General features: G+C 46.8%; 1 protein-coding gene across 1 annotated transcript in view; it reads left to right on the top strand.

Moving 5' to 3' along the window:
* The first annotated feature begins 8682 nt into the window (after window positions 1-8682).
* STIM2 (stromal interaction molecule 2) overlaps window positions 8683-15988 on the top strand; it is a 135722-nt gene continuing 128416 nt past the window's right edge. Inside the window, exon 1 of the mRNA XM_045019731.1 lies at window positions 8683-8899. Within this exon, the coding sequence (XP_044875666.1) occupies window positions 8698-8899 (202 nt within the window). The 5' untranslated portion in view covers window positions 8683-8697. The remainder of the gene's footprint in view (window positions 8900-15988) is intronic.

The raw sequence follows: 15988 nt of genomic DNA, 5'->3' as shown, positions 1-15988 counted from the left end.
AGTTGCAGTGGGGGAGGTTTAGGTTGGATATTAAGAGAAACTTTTTCACTAGGAGGGTGGTGAAACACTGGAATGGGTTACTTAGGGAGGTGGTGGAATCTCCTTCCTTAGAGGTTTTTAAGGCCTGACAAAGCCCTGGCTGACAAAGCCCTGGCTGGGATGATTTAGTTGGGAATTGGTCCTGCTTTGAGCATGAGGTTGGACCTTATGACCTCCTGAGGCCCCTTCCAACCCTGATATTCTATGATACTCTAAACTGACCACCAAATTTAAGTTGCGTGTTTTTCCGGTCAGGTGAGGACTCTGGGGCAGGGCTGGGGATAAGGAACTTGGGGTGCAGACTGGCTGCCCCAGGGCTAGAGCCAAAGAGGACTCCCCTCCACCCTCCCTGGCAGCAGCAAGCTCCAGGGGAGGGACCCCTCCTCTCCCCCGCAGTTCACTGCACATGCTCCTAGGGTCCCTCTCAGGTCCAGAAAGCCCACTCGGCTCCCCTATGGTGGGTACCGAGGGGGGAGGTTGCCATCACGTATGGCCTCCCCTGCTGCCACCCCTCACCATAGCCTCACTGGGGGATGGGGCTGCCCCTTGCCCAGCATGGTGCAGGAGTGGGGACTGCAGGGTGGTAGCTGGGAAGGGGCACAGTATCACAAAATTCACCTAAGCCCCAGCTGCACAGGTCTAGGAAGCTCCCCTCCCCAGTGGTGTAGCCAGGTTCTAACATCAGGGGGAGCAAACATATCCAATTACTAAAAAAGATGCCAGCCAACATATCCAATTACTAATCAGTTAGTTCTATAACAGGCTGCCCTGACCCCATCACCCCCTGAAGCACAAGGTAGAGGTAGGCACCACCATGTTGTGCAACAAACACTTGACAAAATTACTGGACTTAGTGATGGACAATGCAGGCAGGTGGGTATTATGTCATTCAATCATTCAACCCATAAAATTGCACACATTTTGCCTCAGTGAAATTAAATATCCAGAGAATTACTGGGCCTGTGATGATGATGATGACCAGGGCTTGCTCACCTGTGGCTCCCCCTCCCTGTGCTGTGGAGGCACAGCCAGGCAGGTCTGCATCTGCAGGCAGGCACCCTGCCTCAGGTGCAGCTTCCATGGGCCCTGCTAGCTACTAGACTGGGAGCCTCCCGGCCAATGGAATGGGCTGGGGTGGAAGGCAAATGGGGAGATTGTAGGGAGCTTTGGAGGAGGGGAGGCAGTGGGGGAGGGGAGTGGGCTGGCACAAAGGGGAGGGCTCTTTGGAGAGGAGTGACAGGGGCACAGGGGTCATTGGGAGTCTCTCGAGGGGGGCAGAGGGTTGTGTGGGTCTCTGTGGGGCAGGGGGCTGTGATGGGCGGAGCCAGCTGCAACCTGGGTCTGCTCTGCGGGGGGTGTTGCTATAGTCCCCTCAGGAAGCCCCCCCCCCATCCTGTGTATTTTATACCAGCCCCGGGGTGCCCATTGCTGCTCCTTTCCCCACCCACGGCTCCATCTGTCTGTCCCCACAACTCCCCCGGCTGTGTCCATCTGTCTGTCCCACAACCCCCTGGCTGTGTCCTTGTGTCGGTCTGTCCCACAACCCCCGGCTGTGTGTGTCTGGCTGCCCCCACCACCCCCGGCTGTGTGTGTCTGTCCCCCTTCCCTCCCGCTGTGTGTGTCTGTCCCACAACCCCCAACCCCCTGGCTGTGTCTGTTTGTCCCCACCAACCCCCCCCCCGGCTCTGTCTGTCTGTCTGCCCCCCGCTGTGTGTGTCTGTCCCACAACCCCCAAGCTGTGTCTGTTTGTCCCCACCAACCCCCCCTCCCCGGCTGTGTGTGTGTGTCTGGCTGCCCCCACAGCTCACAGGCTGTGTCTGTCTGTCCGTCCCCCCCCCCCCGTGTGTGTCTGTCCCACAACCCCCTGGCTGTGTGTGTTTGTCCCCACCAACCCCCCCTCCCCGGCTGTGTCTGTCTGTCTGCCCCCCGCTGTGTGTGTCTGTCCCACAACCCCCAAGCTGTGTGTGTTTGTCCCCACCGACCCCCCCCTCCCTGGCTGTGTGTGTGTGTCTGGCTGCCCCCACAGCTCACCGTCTGTGTCTGTCTGCTGCTCACAATGCCCAGGGCTCAGCCACTGCCTGTGGCTCGCTCCCCCTCCCTGCTGTGGAGGCGTGGCCAGGCAGCTCCGGCACCGCCCCCGGCAGCTCCCATTGGCTGGGGTTCCCAGCCAATGGGCTGGGAGTCCAGTCGCTCCTGAGGCCCCTCCTGGGAGCTGCTGCTGCCGCTGCGGTGAGTGAGAGCGCCGGGTGTTGCAACGCGGGGACCCCCAGCACAGGGCCTGGGGCCCAAACATTGGTGGGGCTGAGCCCAGCTCCTGGATTATTGGTGGGGCCTGGGCCCCACGGGCCCATATAACTCGCCACCCCTGGCAACAACTTCACCTAGAAAGAAGTAAGATTCAGCTTCTGTGTGAGGCACAGGTTCCAAGAAAGTTAAGGATCAGAAAAAGACCAGGTTTGGATCAGTGACAGACCCTGTTCCCACAGCTATTCCTTTCAGAAAGACTTTGGTTGTGGTACTGAGAAAAAATGTGCAGTCCTCCTCAGTGTTGGCCTCATTACAAAGAGCCAATCCAAGAGAAAAGGATTTACAGGGACAGAATCTCATTATGGAGTCAGGCTCTGACTCAAGCTCTCAGCGCAGAGTTGGGAGTCATCCCTTTTTGGATCTGACAATATCAGATCTGGAGGAGTTTATTCTAAGAATGAGATCTAAACATCCAAATAAGAGAACTGATGAGGGTTTAACAACTAGCACGGCACCGCATGGTATTACTGTTAAACCAATAGTTCATCAGGTGGATTGGCGTATGGTGCTGCTGACAGTTTAGCTGGGTACTGCATCTACAAACAGTCAGGCTGATTGCGTCTTCAAGAGTCTTCGAGTGAGTAAAGAACAGGAAGGGTTCAGGAGATCTTTACTGCTGCCGCTTCCTAAGACCACTTTGGGATACCCGCAGAAGAACTCCTCTCTGCTCTCCTTTTCAAGGACGTTATTGTCTCTGGTCCCATCTGAGCAATAAATGTATTCGGGCCAGAAGAGAGATGCAGCTCATATAATAGAACTAACAAAATAATATTATAATCCATTCAATGCAGCCCGCTGGATCCACAGGCACAGAGATATTTCCAGCAGGATCCATCAGTGGGGTTTTGGCTTGGGTGTACCTCTTCAGGTAAGGTGGTCCCACTGGCCATTTCTGGCACCTTATCCGGAAGAATTGATGTATGAGGACAGACCTTCAGAAAGACAGTATCAGGGGGACATTCATTTGTCAGATCCAAAGAATAAGGTCCAGGCAATGCTGCTTACTCAGAACAAGTCACCTTTGGAAACAGATGAAATATTATCTTATGAGGAGGGACTGGAACTGGCAGAGTTTGATTCAGAATTAAGGAACATTTGTTCTCTAGTTGAAAATGTAGGGAATATAAGCCATCAAATGATGCTCTAGCCTTTCATGAATTAGTATCCCAAGTGTCAAAGATGTTAGATATTGCTTCTGTTTTTGTAGAGAAATCATCACATCCTGCAATCTTTTATATTTTTGGGGCACAGGCTATATAATGAACCACACTTCCATTGTTAGAGGGGGTTGCTTCAGACAGCAAAGGCAGTCTGGAAGACCTCCTCCACCACTCAGCCTCTGTCTAAGAAGACAGACAAATTACATCATTTCCATCAAGAAGGACTTGCTACATTTCATATTCATCTGCCTCCTAATCAGTTGGTGGTTGAAGTGGCACTTCACAAATCAAAAGTTGCACAAAATCACTCTACTGCATCAATAAAGAAGGGAAGAAGGTGGATAATTAAGAAGACAAATATTTTCTTCAGCTGCATTGTACATGCACATTTCCAACTATGGAGCTGTCATGGCTAGGTACAAATACCATCTCTGGAGCAATATGTCCTCTTTTTCTTAATGCTCTTCCAGAGAAACACAAAAAATAATACAATGCTGTTTTGGCTGAAGGACTGAATGTTGCTAAGCAACAATTGAGATCAGCTTTTGACTCCTCAGATACTTCAGCAAGATCAGTAGCTTTGACTGTCATTAAGGAGACACGGACGGTTAAGATCAGCAGGACTCCCTTGCAAAATAAAAATGAGGATTGTGGATGTTCCATTTTGAAGGAGATAGTCAGTCTGTTTACTGTTCAGACTGATGAAATACTAGAGAAGATGAAAAATGTAAGCTCCACTGCTAGATCTTTAGGTTTCTTTAATACAGGAGAGAGGCCTTATTTGACTCATTACATAAATATCAAATGCAATCCGAACTCCTTTATGTCCTTCAGTTCATTACAATTATGAGAAAAGGTCATATCATTTCCACCTATTATATCCCACACCACCAGCTACAACCGAGGAAGAAATTTAAACCTTACAATATTAAAGGGAAAGTTTCATGTTCATCTTCTATGTTTCCTCTAAGACATCTGCTTTGACACAGAGCTTCAAGCCAGTCCACTTGGACATTACTTATCCACAGTTTGGGTACCAGTCCCATTTTGATAATGATATTGGATAGATGCATTTTAGAAGTTTATTTCATGTGGTTTCATAATTTAATTCAAACCTTTTCCCCTAACAACCACCAGCTTCATATCTGGGCAGAGATCAAAGTCATCTCGATTTGTTTAAAAAGGAGGTTCAATCTCTACTACAGTTAGGTGCTACAGAGGTAGTTCCATGAGATTGCAGAGGGAATGGGTTTTACTTGTTGTTTTCTATTCCCCAAAAAAGAAATAGGCCTTTGCTTTATTTTGGATTTAGAGAGATTGAACAGATAGGCTGTACCTAGACTAGATAGTTTACAGCAGCACAGATATAGGTGCAGCTGTGCCACTGTAAAATCTCATGTGTAGCTGCTCTATGCCGAGCAGTGGCAGCTATGCTGTGAACACTGCCACTTCCGCCAGCAAAACTGATGTCACTCAGGAGGGGTGGGGGTGTTTTTTCACACCTCTGGGTGACATAAGTTTTGCTGACATAAGTGGTAGTGTAGACATTGCCTTATATAAAGAAATGATGCTTCTGCATGTTGTCTCTAACTTCTATAATACCTTCTCTTTCTCTCCAGGAGTGGTGTGTACCTCTGGAGCTCAATGATAAATATGTCCACATTTCTGTAAGGCCATGTCCTTGGAGGTACCTGCATTTCAGTGTTGAACAGGACCATTTTCAGTACAATGTCCTCCTTTATGAGTTGTGTACAGCACTCAGGGTGTTTACAAAATGCCTGTGTGTTGTAGCAGCATAGTTAAGAAAGCTGTGGACATATGTATCCCGCACCTAGAGGACTGTCTAATAAAAATGTCATCCAGGGAAGATATCTTAGTACATGTAAATCAAATATGTTCACCATTTGTCAGTCTGGGAGGTCAGATACATTGGGAAAAGTCCTGTCTAAATGCACTTAAAGGAGTCTTTTTTTATAAAAGCCATATCGGACTTAACTGTGGAGAGAGCTTTTCTCCCAGACAAGAGAGAGATTAAAATAAACAGATATATACGTTGCCTCCACCAGTTACCAAGACAATTCATTCTTTTCTTCCTTTGATTGCTGGGTCTGCTGGCATCATCCACAGCAGTGACTCCTTTTGCTTGTCTTCAGATGAGAGACCTTCTGCACTGGTTAGCAAAGAAATACCAGGTTTAGATGGCATGAATAAAAAAAAATTAATTCCACAACAAGTGTTAAGGTCATTAATGTGGTGGACAGACAATTAAAGTGCAATGAAAGGTATACTTTTCAGTCCCCTTTAGACAATCTTCAAGGCTGTTTATAGGTCATGGACAAAAAAAATTAAAAAAAGGTTTCTGTACAGACTGTCTAGATGGGTTACATTAAGCATTTATGAATCTTATAAATTGTAGGCAGGGCCGGCTCCAGGCACCAGCCCAGCAAGCAGATGCTTGGAGTGGCCAATCGTGAGGAGCGGTACATCCGGGTCTTCAGCAGCAATTCGGCGGCGGGTCCCTCACTCCTTTTTGAAGCCAAGGACCAGCCGCCGAATTGCCGCCGAAGACTGAAGCGGCAGCGGTACAGCCGCAGATAATGATTGTGGGTTTGTTTGGGTTTTTTTTCTTCCTTTTTGCTGCTTGGGGCAGCAAAAACCCTGGAGCTGGCCCTGATTGTAGGGATTATCCACTCCTCCCGGCAACAAAACTCATTCAACTAGATCAAAGGCAACTTGTATGGTTTTCTGTAGACATATTCCTCTGGTAGAAATATATAGAGCAGCAACCTGGAGTTCTGGTCACACTTTTACTTAACATTATTCTTTAGACTCCAGACTCTAGCTCAGATGCAAAATTGGGCAAGGCAGTTCTGCACTCCTTGTTTAACTAGAACTCTGGGTCTCACCATCCTGGGTCAGAGTACTGCTTATTAATCTATCCCATGAATGGGAATATGAAAAGGACACTCAAAGGAAGAAATGAATGTTACTGACCTATAACTGAGGTCCTTTGAGATGGATCTGCATATTCACACTTCACGTCCACCTTTCCTCACTACCTTGCAGTCCTACTTACCAAATGGTTGGGGTCAGAGGGGAAGGAACTAAGGTAGTGGAGCACTACAGTTCTAAACACTTGCCCTAGAACATCCAGAGCTCAGTGAGGGGAAGGCCAAGGGAGGTGTGTGGACACTCCAATGACTACTGCTAGTACATTTTACCATTCAGGCTGCACCAGTCGGAGCACCCCACGACTGGCAATATGTAGAGTCTATCTCAAAGAACCTCGGTTACAGGTAAGTAACCTTCATTTTCCCTGCATAGCCTCCTCAAAGGCAGAGATATTTTGAGATTTACTATTTTAAAAAATATATTTTTTGTGTGTAAATATATTTGGAATATATTTCCCCCCTCTATATGGCTTCACGTTGTACTATTCACTGGTATGCTATGTGTATGAATTATTCTATCTTTGCTTGAAATTAGAATATAAACGCTGTACAGCAGGGACCACAGGCCTGGTCTTTAAAGGTCCTGGTTCTCTACTCTGTTACTTCAGTTGGAGTGAAGGGCCTTGAGCACCTTAAGAGTTTGGGTTCCCTATTGGCTTATTTGCTTGTACAGCACCGAGCACAGTGCAGGCCCAACCTACACTAGGAGAATGTCTAGTTTTATCACTATCTATTGGCTGGTCCCCATGAAGAATGTGCCTGCTACTGCTTTTGTCTAGGGGAGTCAATCCTTCTGCTCAAGCATTACAGGCTCATGCTATTACCACAGTAAGTCCTGGACCTGTTGAGGGCTCAATTTTGTTTTATATATTAGCTTTTATGTGAACAAGCTTCAAATACCATTTAGCTCTATTAATTAGAATAGTTTGTACATATGTGACTTTTAGCATTTTCTTTTTTGTAAAATGTCTCACTTCCTTTTAGAATAGAAAGCTTTCCTTTTATGTCCCTTCCTCAGTGAAAAGATGCTAAACTTATGAGTTAATTTAACATAAGCTTGATTGTGTGGCTCAATGTTTTAATATGGATCACTAGAACAACTGTTCATAAAGATATTTTAAATCTCACTCCTACAACTCACTGCCTGTGAAAGAACTGTTCAATTGAAGTGTACTTCTGCTTGGGGTCCTTAGTGGTGCTCTTGTCTCATTAATAAAACCCTAGGCTTAGCACTTCATGGCTGAATCATGAGTAGACCCCCCAGGCTCATGGACTCTAATCCCTGTGCATTTCAGTTTCACGATCACATTGCCAAACCCACTGCAGAAGGTCTCAAACTCGTTAACAGTATGTTAAATGTATCTTAGTCCATCAAATAATCTTTCTAGTGCCTTGCTTCCTGTGTGTGATCACAAAATTTCCCTGGGGCCTCTATAGCAATTTGCACAAAATGTTACAGTATTTGTTTTTCAGCTGCCTTGGATGTGACAGCTGGTGGGTCCTTTCTGGAAGAAAGCAGGGCTTGATTTGTGCCAGGTCTTGCCAACGCTGAGTCCCACCCCCTCGCTTGTTCATAGCCCTGGCACCTCAGGGCTTGTCGCATCAGTTATGAATGTAAGTAAATTGCAGGAGCCCCGGAACCCTTTTTCATTACGAGTTAAGCACTGAAAAGACGTTGTCCGTAACCCTTCCCTCTCCCCTTCCCCCGCCTGCCTTCAGCAGGGGTCTCCCCCCGCTGGCCTCCTGCCTGCAGCTGCCCTGTTGTTTTTCTCTCCTGGACCAGCTCTGGAGCCACCTGCGCGTCTCCCTCGTCCCTCCCTCTGCCCCCCCCGGCAGCTTCCTGTCCCCCTGGCTGGGGCAGCCCCGCTTCCCCGCCGCGCCTCTCACAGGGCGGGGCCCCTGCAGAGCGGGCGCCTCCCTCCGGCTGCTGGCGCGCGCCCTTGGCGGCCTCTCTGCAGGGACGGGCCCGGACCCCAGCCCGCCCCCTGAGCTAGCCCCGCCCCTGCCCTTCTTAGCTCCGCCCCCTCGCCGGCGCCTCTTTCCCCGAGGAGTTATCGGGCACATTTGCGCGGTGACGTTTTTCCGCGCAGGCGCAGAGCCCCGGAAGCCCGCGGCGGGAGGCAGCGTGGGGCGCAGGGGGCGGGCGGAGCGCGGCTCGGCTGCCGGAGCCGGAGCCGGAGCCGGGCGGGGGTGGAAGCGCCACAGCGGAGCCGGTTGCGGTCGCTGCAGCAGCGGCACCGATGAGCGGGGTCCGGGTCCTGAGCGGCGCCCCGGGGAGGCGGCCGGGGGCAGCAGGAGCCCCCGTCCCGGTCCTGCTGCTGGGGCTGGGGCTGGGGCTGCTCCTGGCCGCCGCCGCGGGATGCGAGTTGGAGTCCGGGGACGTGGCCGGGGGCAGGAGAAGAGGCGGCGCCTCCGCGGCAGAGTCCCCGGCAGTGATGACAGGTAACAGCCTGGGAGGGAGCGTCCCCCGCGCGGGGACCGGGACCCCGGACAGGTTCCCCATGGGCCCCGGGCAGAGCCTGGGACTCATCAGCCGAGCCCCGTCCCGCCCTGCCCCCGGGGAGACCGGCGGGGAACCAGCCGAGCCCCGGCCCGTCCAGCGTCTAGAGACCATCCAGACACGCTGCAGCCCCGGCGGGCTGGGGTGGGGGGGGTGCGGGGGTGTCTACGGGCTGCTTTCCTCTCTGCGGCCGCGGTCTCCCCTTGACTTGCAAACTCCGCCAGCGCTTGGCTGCGCTTGCGGGTCCCACCCCGAGTTCTGGCGAACCTTCCTTCTCCCCAGCGGGGCTGGACACTGCGGAGCCGCGGCTGCTCTCTGCAGAGAAGCCAGCCGGGTCTGCGGGGGACTGTCTGGGGCTGTTTTTTGGATGTTGTTGCTTGTGAAAATGAGCAGCATCAGCAGCAATGCGGTATTGACTCTGCTGTGAGAGCTTAGCTGGCAGTCACAGGCTTCCCACTCATTAGCCCAGCGAAGCCCCCGGAAAAGAATCAGAAAGTGGATCTCCGCTAGAGCTTGTCGAATTAATGATCTTGTTAAGAACTGGAGTCCCTTCTCCTGTGATAGTCTCCTGTTGTGGGTTGTGTTTGTGAGAATGGAAAGGGTGTTTTGGAGGTTGGTTGGCTCGGAAGCTCTCTTCAGGTATAATGAGACGTCCCTCTTAACCATTTATCGTGAGTCTAGCTCCCAGGACATGGCTTGTACTAATGAGTTCGTGATTCCTCAGCAAAAAGGCACGTTCCTGGCATCTTTCACAGGGTGGAGATGTCTTAGACACACACACAGTGACTATTTAATTGTGCATTTATATGTATATTGGTGGGAAGGTTGCCAGAGAAACTGTTAATTTAATTCCCACAAAATGTATCTGCAACACTAGTGTGCAGGTGATGGGTCAGAATGTGGGTGGCTTTAACAGAAGAATCATGAACAAATTTCTGTCTGTGTGCTGTGAAAGGACCCCTAGGGTGATTTTTAACAGCTTCAGTGTGGGTGGGTGTGGGTGTATATATATCATGGAATCTGCATGGGCCCATTAGACTTGTATCAGAATATGTGGCAGTGAATGACTCAGTAGAGCAGCAAAACAGCTTTGGGAAAATTAGATGGCCCTCAGAAGCCTAATGGACAAACTTGCAAGTATTTCCAATATTGCCAGCACAGCTGCCTATAAAGCTGCCAAGGAGCCAGATGCTGCAATGAAAATCATGCCTTCCCTGGGTCCTGGATATGCTTGCATGGAAAGCTTTTGCTTCAGTTTATTATTTTTAAAATAATGCACATACTCAGTTTTATCTCTGTAGAGAGTAAAATGTTGGTACCATTGATTATTTGAAAACACAGATTATGATGAAACATTTAAAAGGAGTGTCCGTAAAACAGCCTTTTAATCTTAATATACATTTTTCATTAAGAATTTGGAAATATTGATATCAATCAAGTAACAAAGTACATCTGTTGAGATGCTTGTGTACATTTTAATAAACTATTCTAATATTTTTGAATGGTAAGAAGCTTATAGCAGTTGTGAAAATCCTTAGACTGTTGGGTTCTTAATTGCAATGGGACAGGATTTATACATAGATGTTGTATTTAAAAGTGGTTAAAAGTAGAGTAGAGCTTTGGTGTGGGGTCACCAGGCTTAGAAAAGTCTAATCAGGGAAAGGAGTAAGAGGAAAACATTGTAAGGATGTAAGTCAAAAGAGGCAGGGCCGACCCACGACATTTTGGCACCTGAAGCAGGGAGCTCAAATGATGCCCCTATGCCCCCTCACTTGGGCCAAAACTTTGAAACGTCTCTTCTGCCTTCTTCCTGTTCTACTCCTCTTATGGTACAGCTCTGCTACCTACCCCAATGAAAGAGAACTAACAACTTGAAATGCCTTGTTCAAAAATTTTAAGTAACATTTAACTTTCAAACACCTGAACAGCAAATGTAACTTTTCTTGTCTGCATAGTAAACACTGGCATTTTTATCTGTTTGAATAATCAAAGTGGTGCTTTCCGTGCCTTCTTGGTTACAAAGATTTGAACTGCTTCCTGGAGGTCCACAGTCTGGGCCAGCTCATGCTCTATTGAGATGCTTGCAAGGACGACCAGCCTCCCCTGTGTCATTGTGGAGCATAGATGTGTTTTTATTAACTTCAGCTTGGAGAAGCTGCGTTCTCCACTGGCAGCTGTTACAGGAAGTGTTAAAAGTATGCACAGAGCAACAAAAGCATTTGGAAAGAGGGTGGTCATCTTATTTGTGTACATATATTCCAGAACAGCCTTTGGAGTTCATCCTGCTGAAATATATCTTGGCAGGGCTTTCAGTTCATCACCTACATCACTCGCATCAATATTGCACATGTCATTATGTGTCAACATTGTCTCTAGTGCCCTGCATTGCTGGTGTAGGTCTTCTTCAGGTATAGTGCGGAGTTTTGGAATATCATACAACATCCCAAATATACTGCTGTGTTCCTTGAGCTTCATGAAACATTCTTCAGCTGACTGAATTGCACAATCTAGCACCTGGTTAAAGAATTCAACTTTGAATTGTTGTTTGGGGTCTCTTATGGGATTATCCCGTGCCTCGTAATCAAAATGTCGTCTTTGTTGACTCTTGTATTCTTGAATGGGTGGGAAAATAGCTTCAGTGTGAAGTTCCTCTGCCAACTTCTGTGCGCTCTTCAGAACGTTTTGAAATCCCTCATCTGACTGGTAAGACTGTAGGTATGACTTTGCTTTGTCCAGTTGTTCCATTGCTCCAGATATATCAAGGTCAACGCCTTGGAGTCTCTTTCTTACAACATTTATTTCAAACAGTATGTCATGCCACAACACTAAGCCACACAGAAATTTGAAGTTATGTATGTTTCTGGTGACTCCATTTCCCTCTGCCACTCTTCTCCCATGAACAGTTCCTGTCATAGCATTATCCTCCATAATAGCAACTATGGCATCATCTATCTTCCCAATTTGGTGTTTGATAGGCTTTATCGCCTCCACTCGACTTTTCCATCGTGTGGCACTCAGTGGTTTCAGTGTCAGAGAGGATGTTCCCAGATGTTGCTTCAAAATTTGCCATCGGTGAGTTGATGCAGAGAAAAATATATAGATGCTTTGAATTACATAAAAAAATTCAGCAGCCTCACTAGAAGCTGATGCTGCATCACTGACCAAGTTCAATGAATGAGGACTGCATGGGACAAAAAAAAGCTTGAGGGTTTAACTCTTGGATCCGTGTCTGCACTCCTCTATTCTTTCCTCTCACATTGGCACCATTATCGTAGCCCTGACCTCTCATGTCAGCTATCACAATTCCTGTATCTTCCAGCTTTTTAAGAAGCATATTTGTCATACCAGCTCCTGTAGTATCATCAATGTCAATACATTCTAGAAAATGCTCTCTGACAGTCGCTATTGCAGGGACATTTTCACTGTTGTTGTTACAAAACGCACCATTAAAGTCATTGATGTCAGTTGTGCAATCCAGAATAAGAGTAATATCTTGCTGACTTCAGATCTGTCTTCTGTTTGACTTTTGTTGCCAGTAACTGTATGATCTCATTTTCAATTGTTTTTCCAAGGTAGTGGTATGTGTACATTTCTTGGGTGGTGACTCTTCGTAGATGCTCCTGGAGTACAGCATCAAACTCAGCTATCAGTTTTAAGGAAGTTTCTATTGTTTGGCACATACAGCTGATCTGAAGTGCCACACAATGCTAGGTTTTGGGTAGCAAGAATTCTCACAATGGTGATGAGCCTTCTCAGAACATTTTGCCAGTAAAGAGACTCTGATGCAATCTTTTCTGGATACTGATCATCTGTGGTGGCCTTTAACCTTAGTCTCATCTCAAGCTCTTTCCACCTATGGAATGCTCTCTGGTAATTTGCTGCCTTCTCATGGCATGCCAAATTTCTAGCCAGATTTTTCCAGTCCTTTGTTACTGTAGAACCCAATGTGACTGGAACATTAGACTGGAAGAGTTTGCAACAAAAACAGTATGCAGCCTTCTGGGGTTTTGAGTACATAAGTCATGGCCTCTCCACTTTGTCACCATTGGGGATTTCACATCAGTAATGTGTTGGATGGAAATTTCTATTGTCATTGTCTTTGGGGAACATGAAGTTTTTCACTTGCTGTGGCCCACGCAGTACAAGGAAGTCCCTCAGGCTACTGCTCAAGTGGGTCCACAGTCCTGGATCATCTAGACTTAAGGAACTAAACTCAGCAGCAGCTGTTTTTTGTGCCTCCACCACACACTTCTCTGATCTACACTTTTCTTCAGGAATGTGCATGGTTACATCCATTTGAGATGGAGATATGGATGCTGCAGTAGCTGCCAGGTCACCTGCACTCTAACTGGAAGATCAGGCATCTCCTCACCACTCACATCCCCACTGGGACTGGAAGGCTCAACATGAACATTTGTCTGTGTATCTCAGGAGAGCTCCTTCCTTCTTAGACAGAAAAGCTTCCTTTGCTTTTTTTCTTTTTCTGAATGCTGCCCCAGAGGGGCATTTTCTTCTTTCAGTCATGACTGCTGTTCTGTGCCAGCTATAGTGGCTCTCAACACTCAGCTGAAGGGGACAAATAAGCAGGCTGGTAGCAGGGCCTGAGTGAGGGAAGATATCAGAGTCTTAAGTGCCTAACTGGCTCCTACTACTTCAGTTGACTTCCTGTTCTCCTCAAGTGGGTTCAGGGAAGCAGCAGGAAACAGGAAGCTCCCTGAGAAGCTGGTGTTAATCAGTTCAGGCTCCTGGGGATGCTAGAGAGGTACATAAGAGGCTCCTCCTCCTCTCTCTCCCTGCAGCTCCTGCTGCTTTCTGTTGTTCCCTCTCACGTTTTCACCTGCCTGTTATGTCTTTTGTGCCCTCCTTCCTCCAGGCAGCACTCCACCATTTCTGTGCATCTAGAGCAGAGAGAATACATATGCATCAGTAGCAGACACAATTTTCTACACTCTGGGTCCTAGTGGTGCCCCCCCAGAGTCTGGCACCTGAGGTGGCTGCCTGAGTTTGCCTCATGGTAAGGCCAGCCCTGAAAAGAGTTTAAATAACTTAACAGTGTAAAGACTGTTAATGTTAAATGAAACAGTATTCTTGGTGCCCTGAGATAAAATTGTTAAATTTCTGTGGGTAAGATCTTAATGAATCTCTTAATGATAAGAATGACCTGAGGGTTAAAAAATGCAGGCTCATCTACAATATTTGAAATCTATAATTGATATCCTGAGTGACTCCTGCAATGCAGGGAAATGAGGCAGCACAGTCTAGTGAACTGAACTTGGATTTGGGCGATGGGCAGTTGTGAATTCCAGTCTTAGCTGTTCTGTTGACTTGCTGTGTAGCATTGGGCAAGTCACTTTTATCTTTTTCCCTGTCTGTAAATTTGGGATCATACCTCAGAAGGGCGTTGTGAGGATTTGGTGTTTGTAGAGTGTTATATAGTGGTGGTTGTTGGTATTAGTAAACAGTTCAGAGATAGGGTACTGTGATTTATATTGATGCCGCTGTCTGTATTTCATCATCTTTACAGACCAGATGAGTTGGTTTTTCAAGTGTGGATTTATATGAAATATAACCACAGAGACCTGTTCTGATTTTATGTGGACTGTAAAATGCTATCTTTAATCATTGTACAACATTTTAATATCTTTATAGCCTTTACAGCTTTTTCTCTTGTGGGGCAAGAAATCTTACTTCATAGCGCTATGTGTATTTAAGGTGCTCTGAGTGATTTTTTACTGGATTTTTTTGTTTATACATCTTTCACATTTGAAATATCTCAGGCAAAGTGCAAGCTGCTATACTTGCTAACTATGTATTTTTTTTAAAGCGTTATGTATAGCATCATTATATATATGGATGGCTTTGTGGACACCCACCTCACTGTCCTTCAGTCTGTCCAAAATACTACCATATAAACAATTCCCTGGCTTGCTATTTTATCTCCAGCAATTCTTCAAATCAACTGTTTAGCATCAGTCAAGTTCCTTGGCCTTCCCTTCAAAGCCCTACACAGCCTGTCCCCCCTCCCCCTCCCGCCTACCTTTTCTCATGTTTCTTTCTACTATTTCACTCTGCAAAAAATGTACATCTTCATTACTACTTTATCCTACTTGAGTGCCTATGCCGCCTTCTTTGAGACTCCCTACACTTGAAACGCTTCTCTGATCTTGATTATCATGGCTCCATCCTCATTCTGTAAATTTTTCCTTAACACAGGTGATTCCAAAGCATTCTGTGGGTTATGATTATTCCACAGAAAAGTGTTGTCAAACTAGACTATGCTGGTTTGTTCATTTACTTTAACTGTATATACAATTTAACTCCTCAGCTTTGAGAATTATTGAAAAGATGACTTCTTTTCTCTCTCCCAGAAGTTTTTGAAAAAATTACTGAGGTCTTCTATCTGTCTCAGAGCATCCCTGCAAAAATATAATTAACACTTTTGTACTGTTGTTCTAACTCAGGGGTTTTCAAACTGGGGGTCAGGACCCCTCAGGGGGTTGTGAGGTTATTACATGGGGGGTTACGAGCTGTCAGGCTCCACTCCAAACCCCGCTGTGCCTCCAGCATTTATAATGGTGTTAAATATATAAAGTGTTTTTAATGTATAGGGGGGGTCGCACTCAGAGTCTTGCTATGGGAAAGGGGTCACCAGTACAAAAGTCTGAGAACCCCTGTTCTAACTTGTAGAGATCTTGAAAATGACTCACTAATTTGAATTGAGGGATTCAAAATTAGAGCATTCCAAGAAAAAAATGTCCTTCTTAAGAAACAGTTGCTTACTGTAGACCTGTCCTTGAAAGGATTACTTCACCTAATTTTTTGTAGGGAATTATAGAATAGAAGCTAAACACGGAAAAAATATCCCTGTCAGTGCCAAGTTGTTTACCATGCTATAGTTTTGTTTTGTTTTTGTTTTATTTGTATAGTGGTAATATGTAGTAAATCCAAACTTGGATCTGGACTGCATTGTATTAACACATAACAGAGGGATCATCCCTGTCATGAAGAGTTTACAATCTAAGTATAACTCA

This window comes from Mauremys mutica, chromosome 5 (genome assembly GCF_020497125.1).
Source record: "Mauremys mutica isolate MM-2020 ecotype Southern chromosome 5, ASM2049712v1, whole genome shotgun sequence".
In the NCBI taxonomy this organism is placed as follows: Eukaryota; Metazoa; Chordata; order Testudines; family Geoemydidae; genus Mauremys; species Mauremys mutica.
Note: the sequence above shows the minus strand (reverse complement) of the source record. Positions and strands in the feature narration are given on the sequence as shown.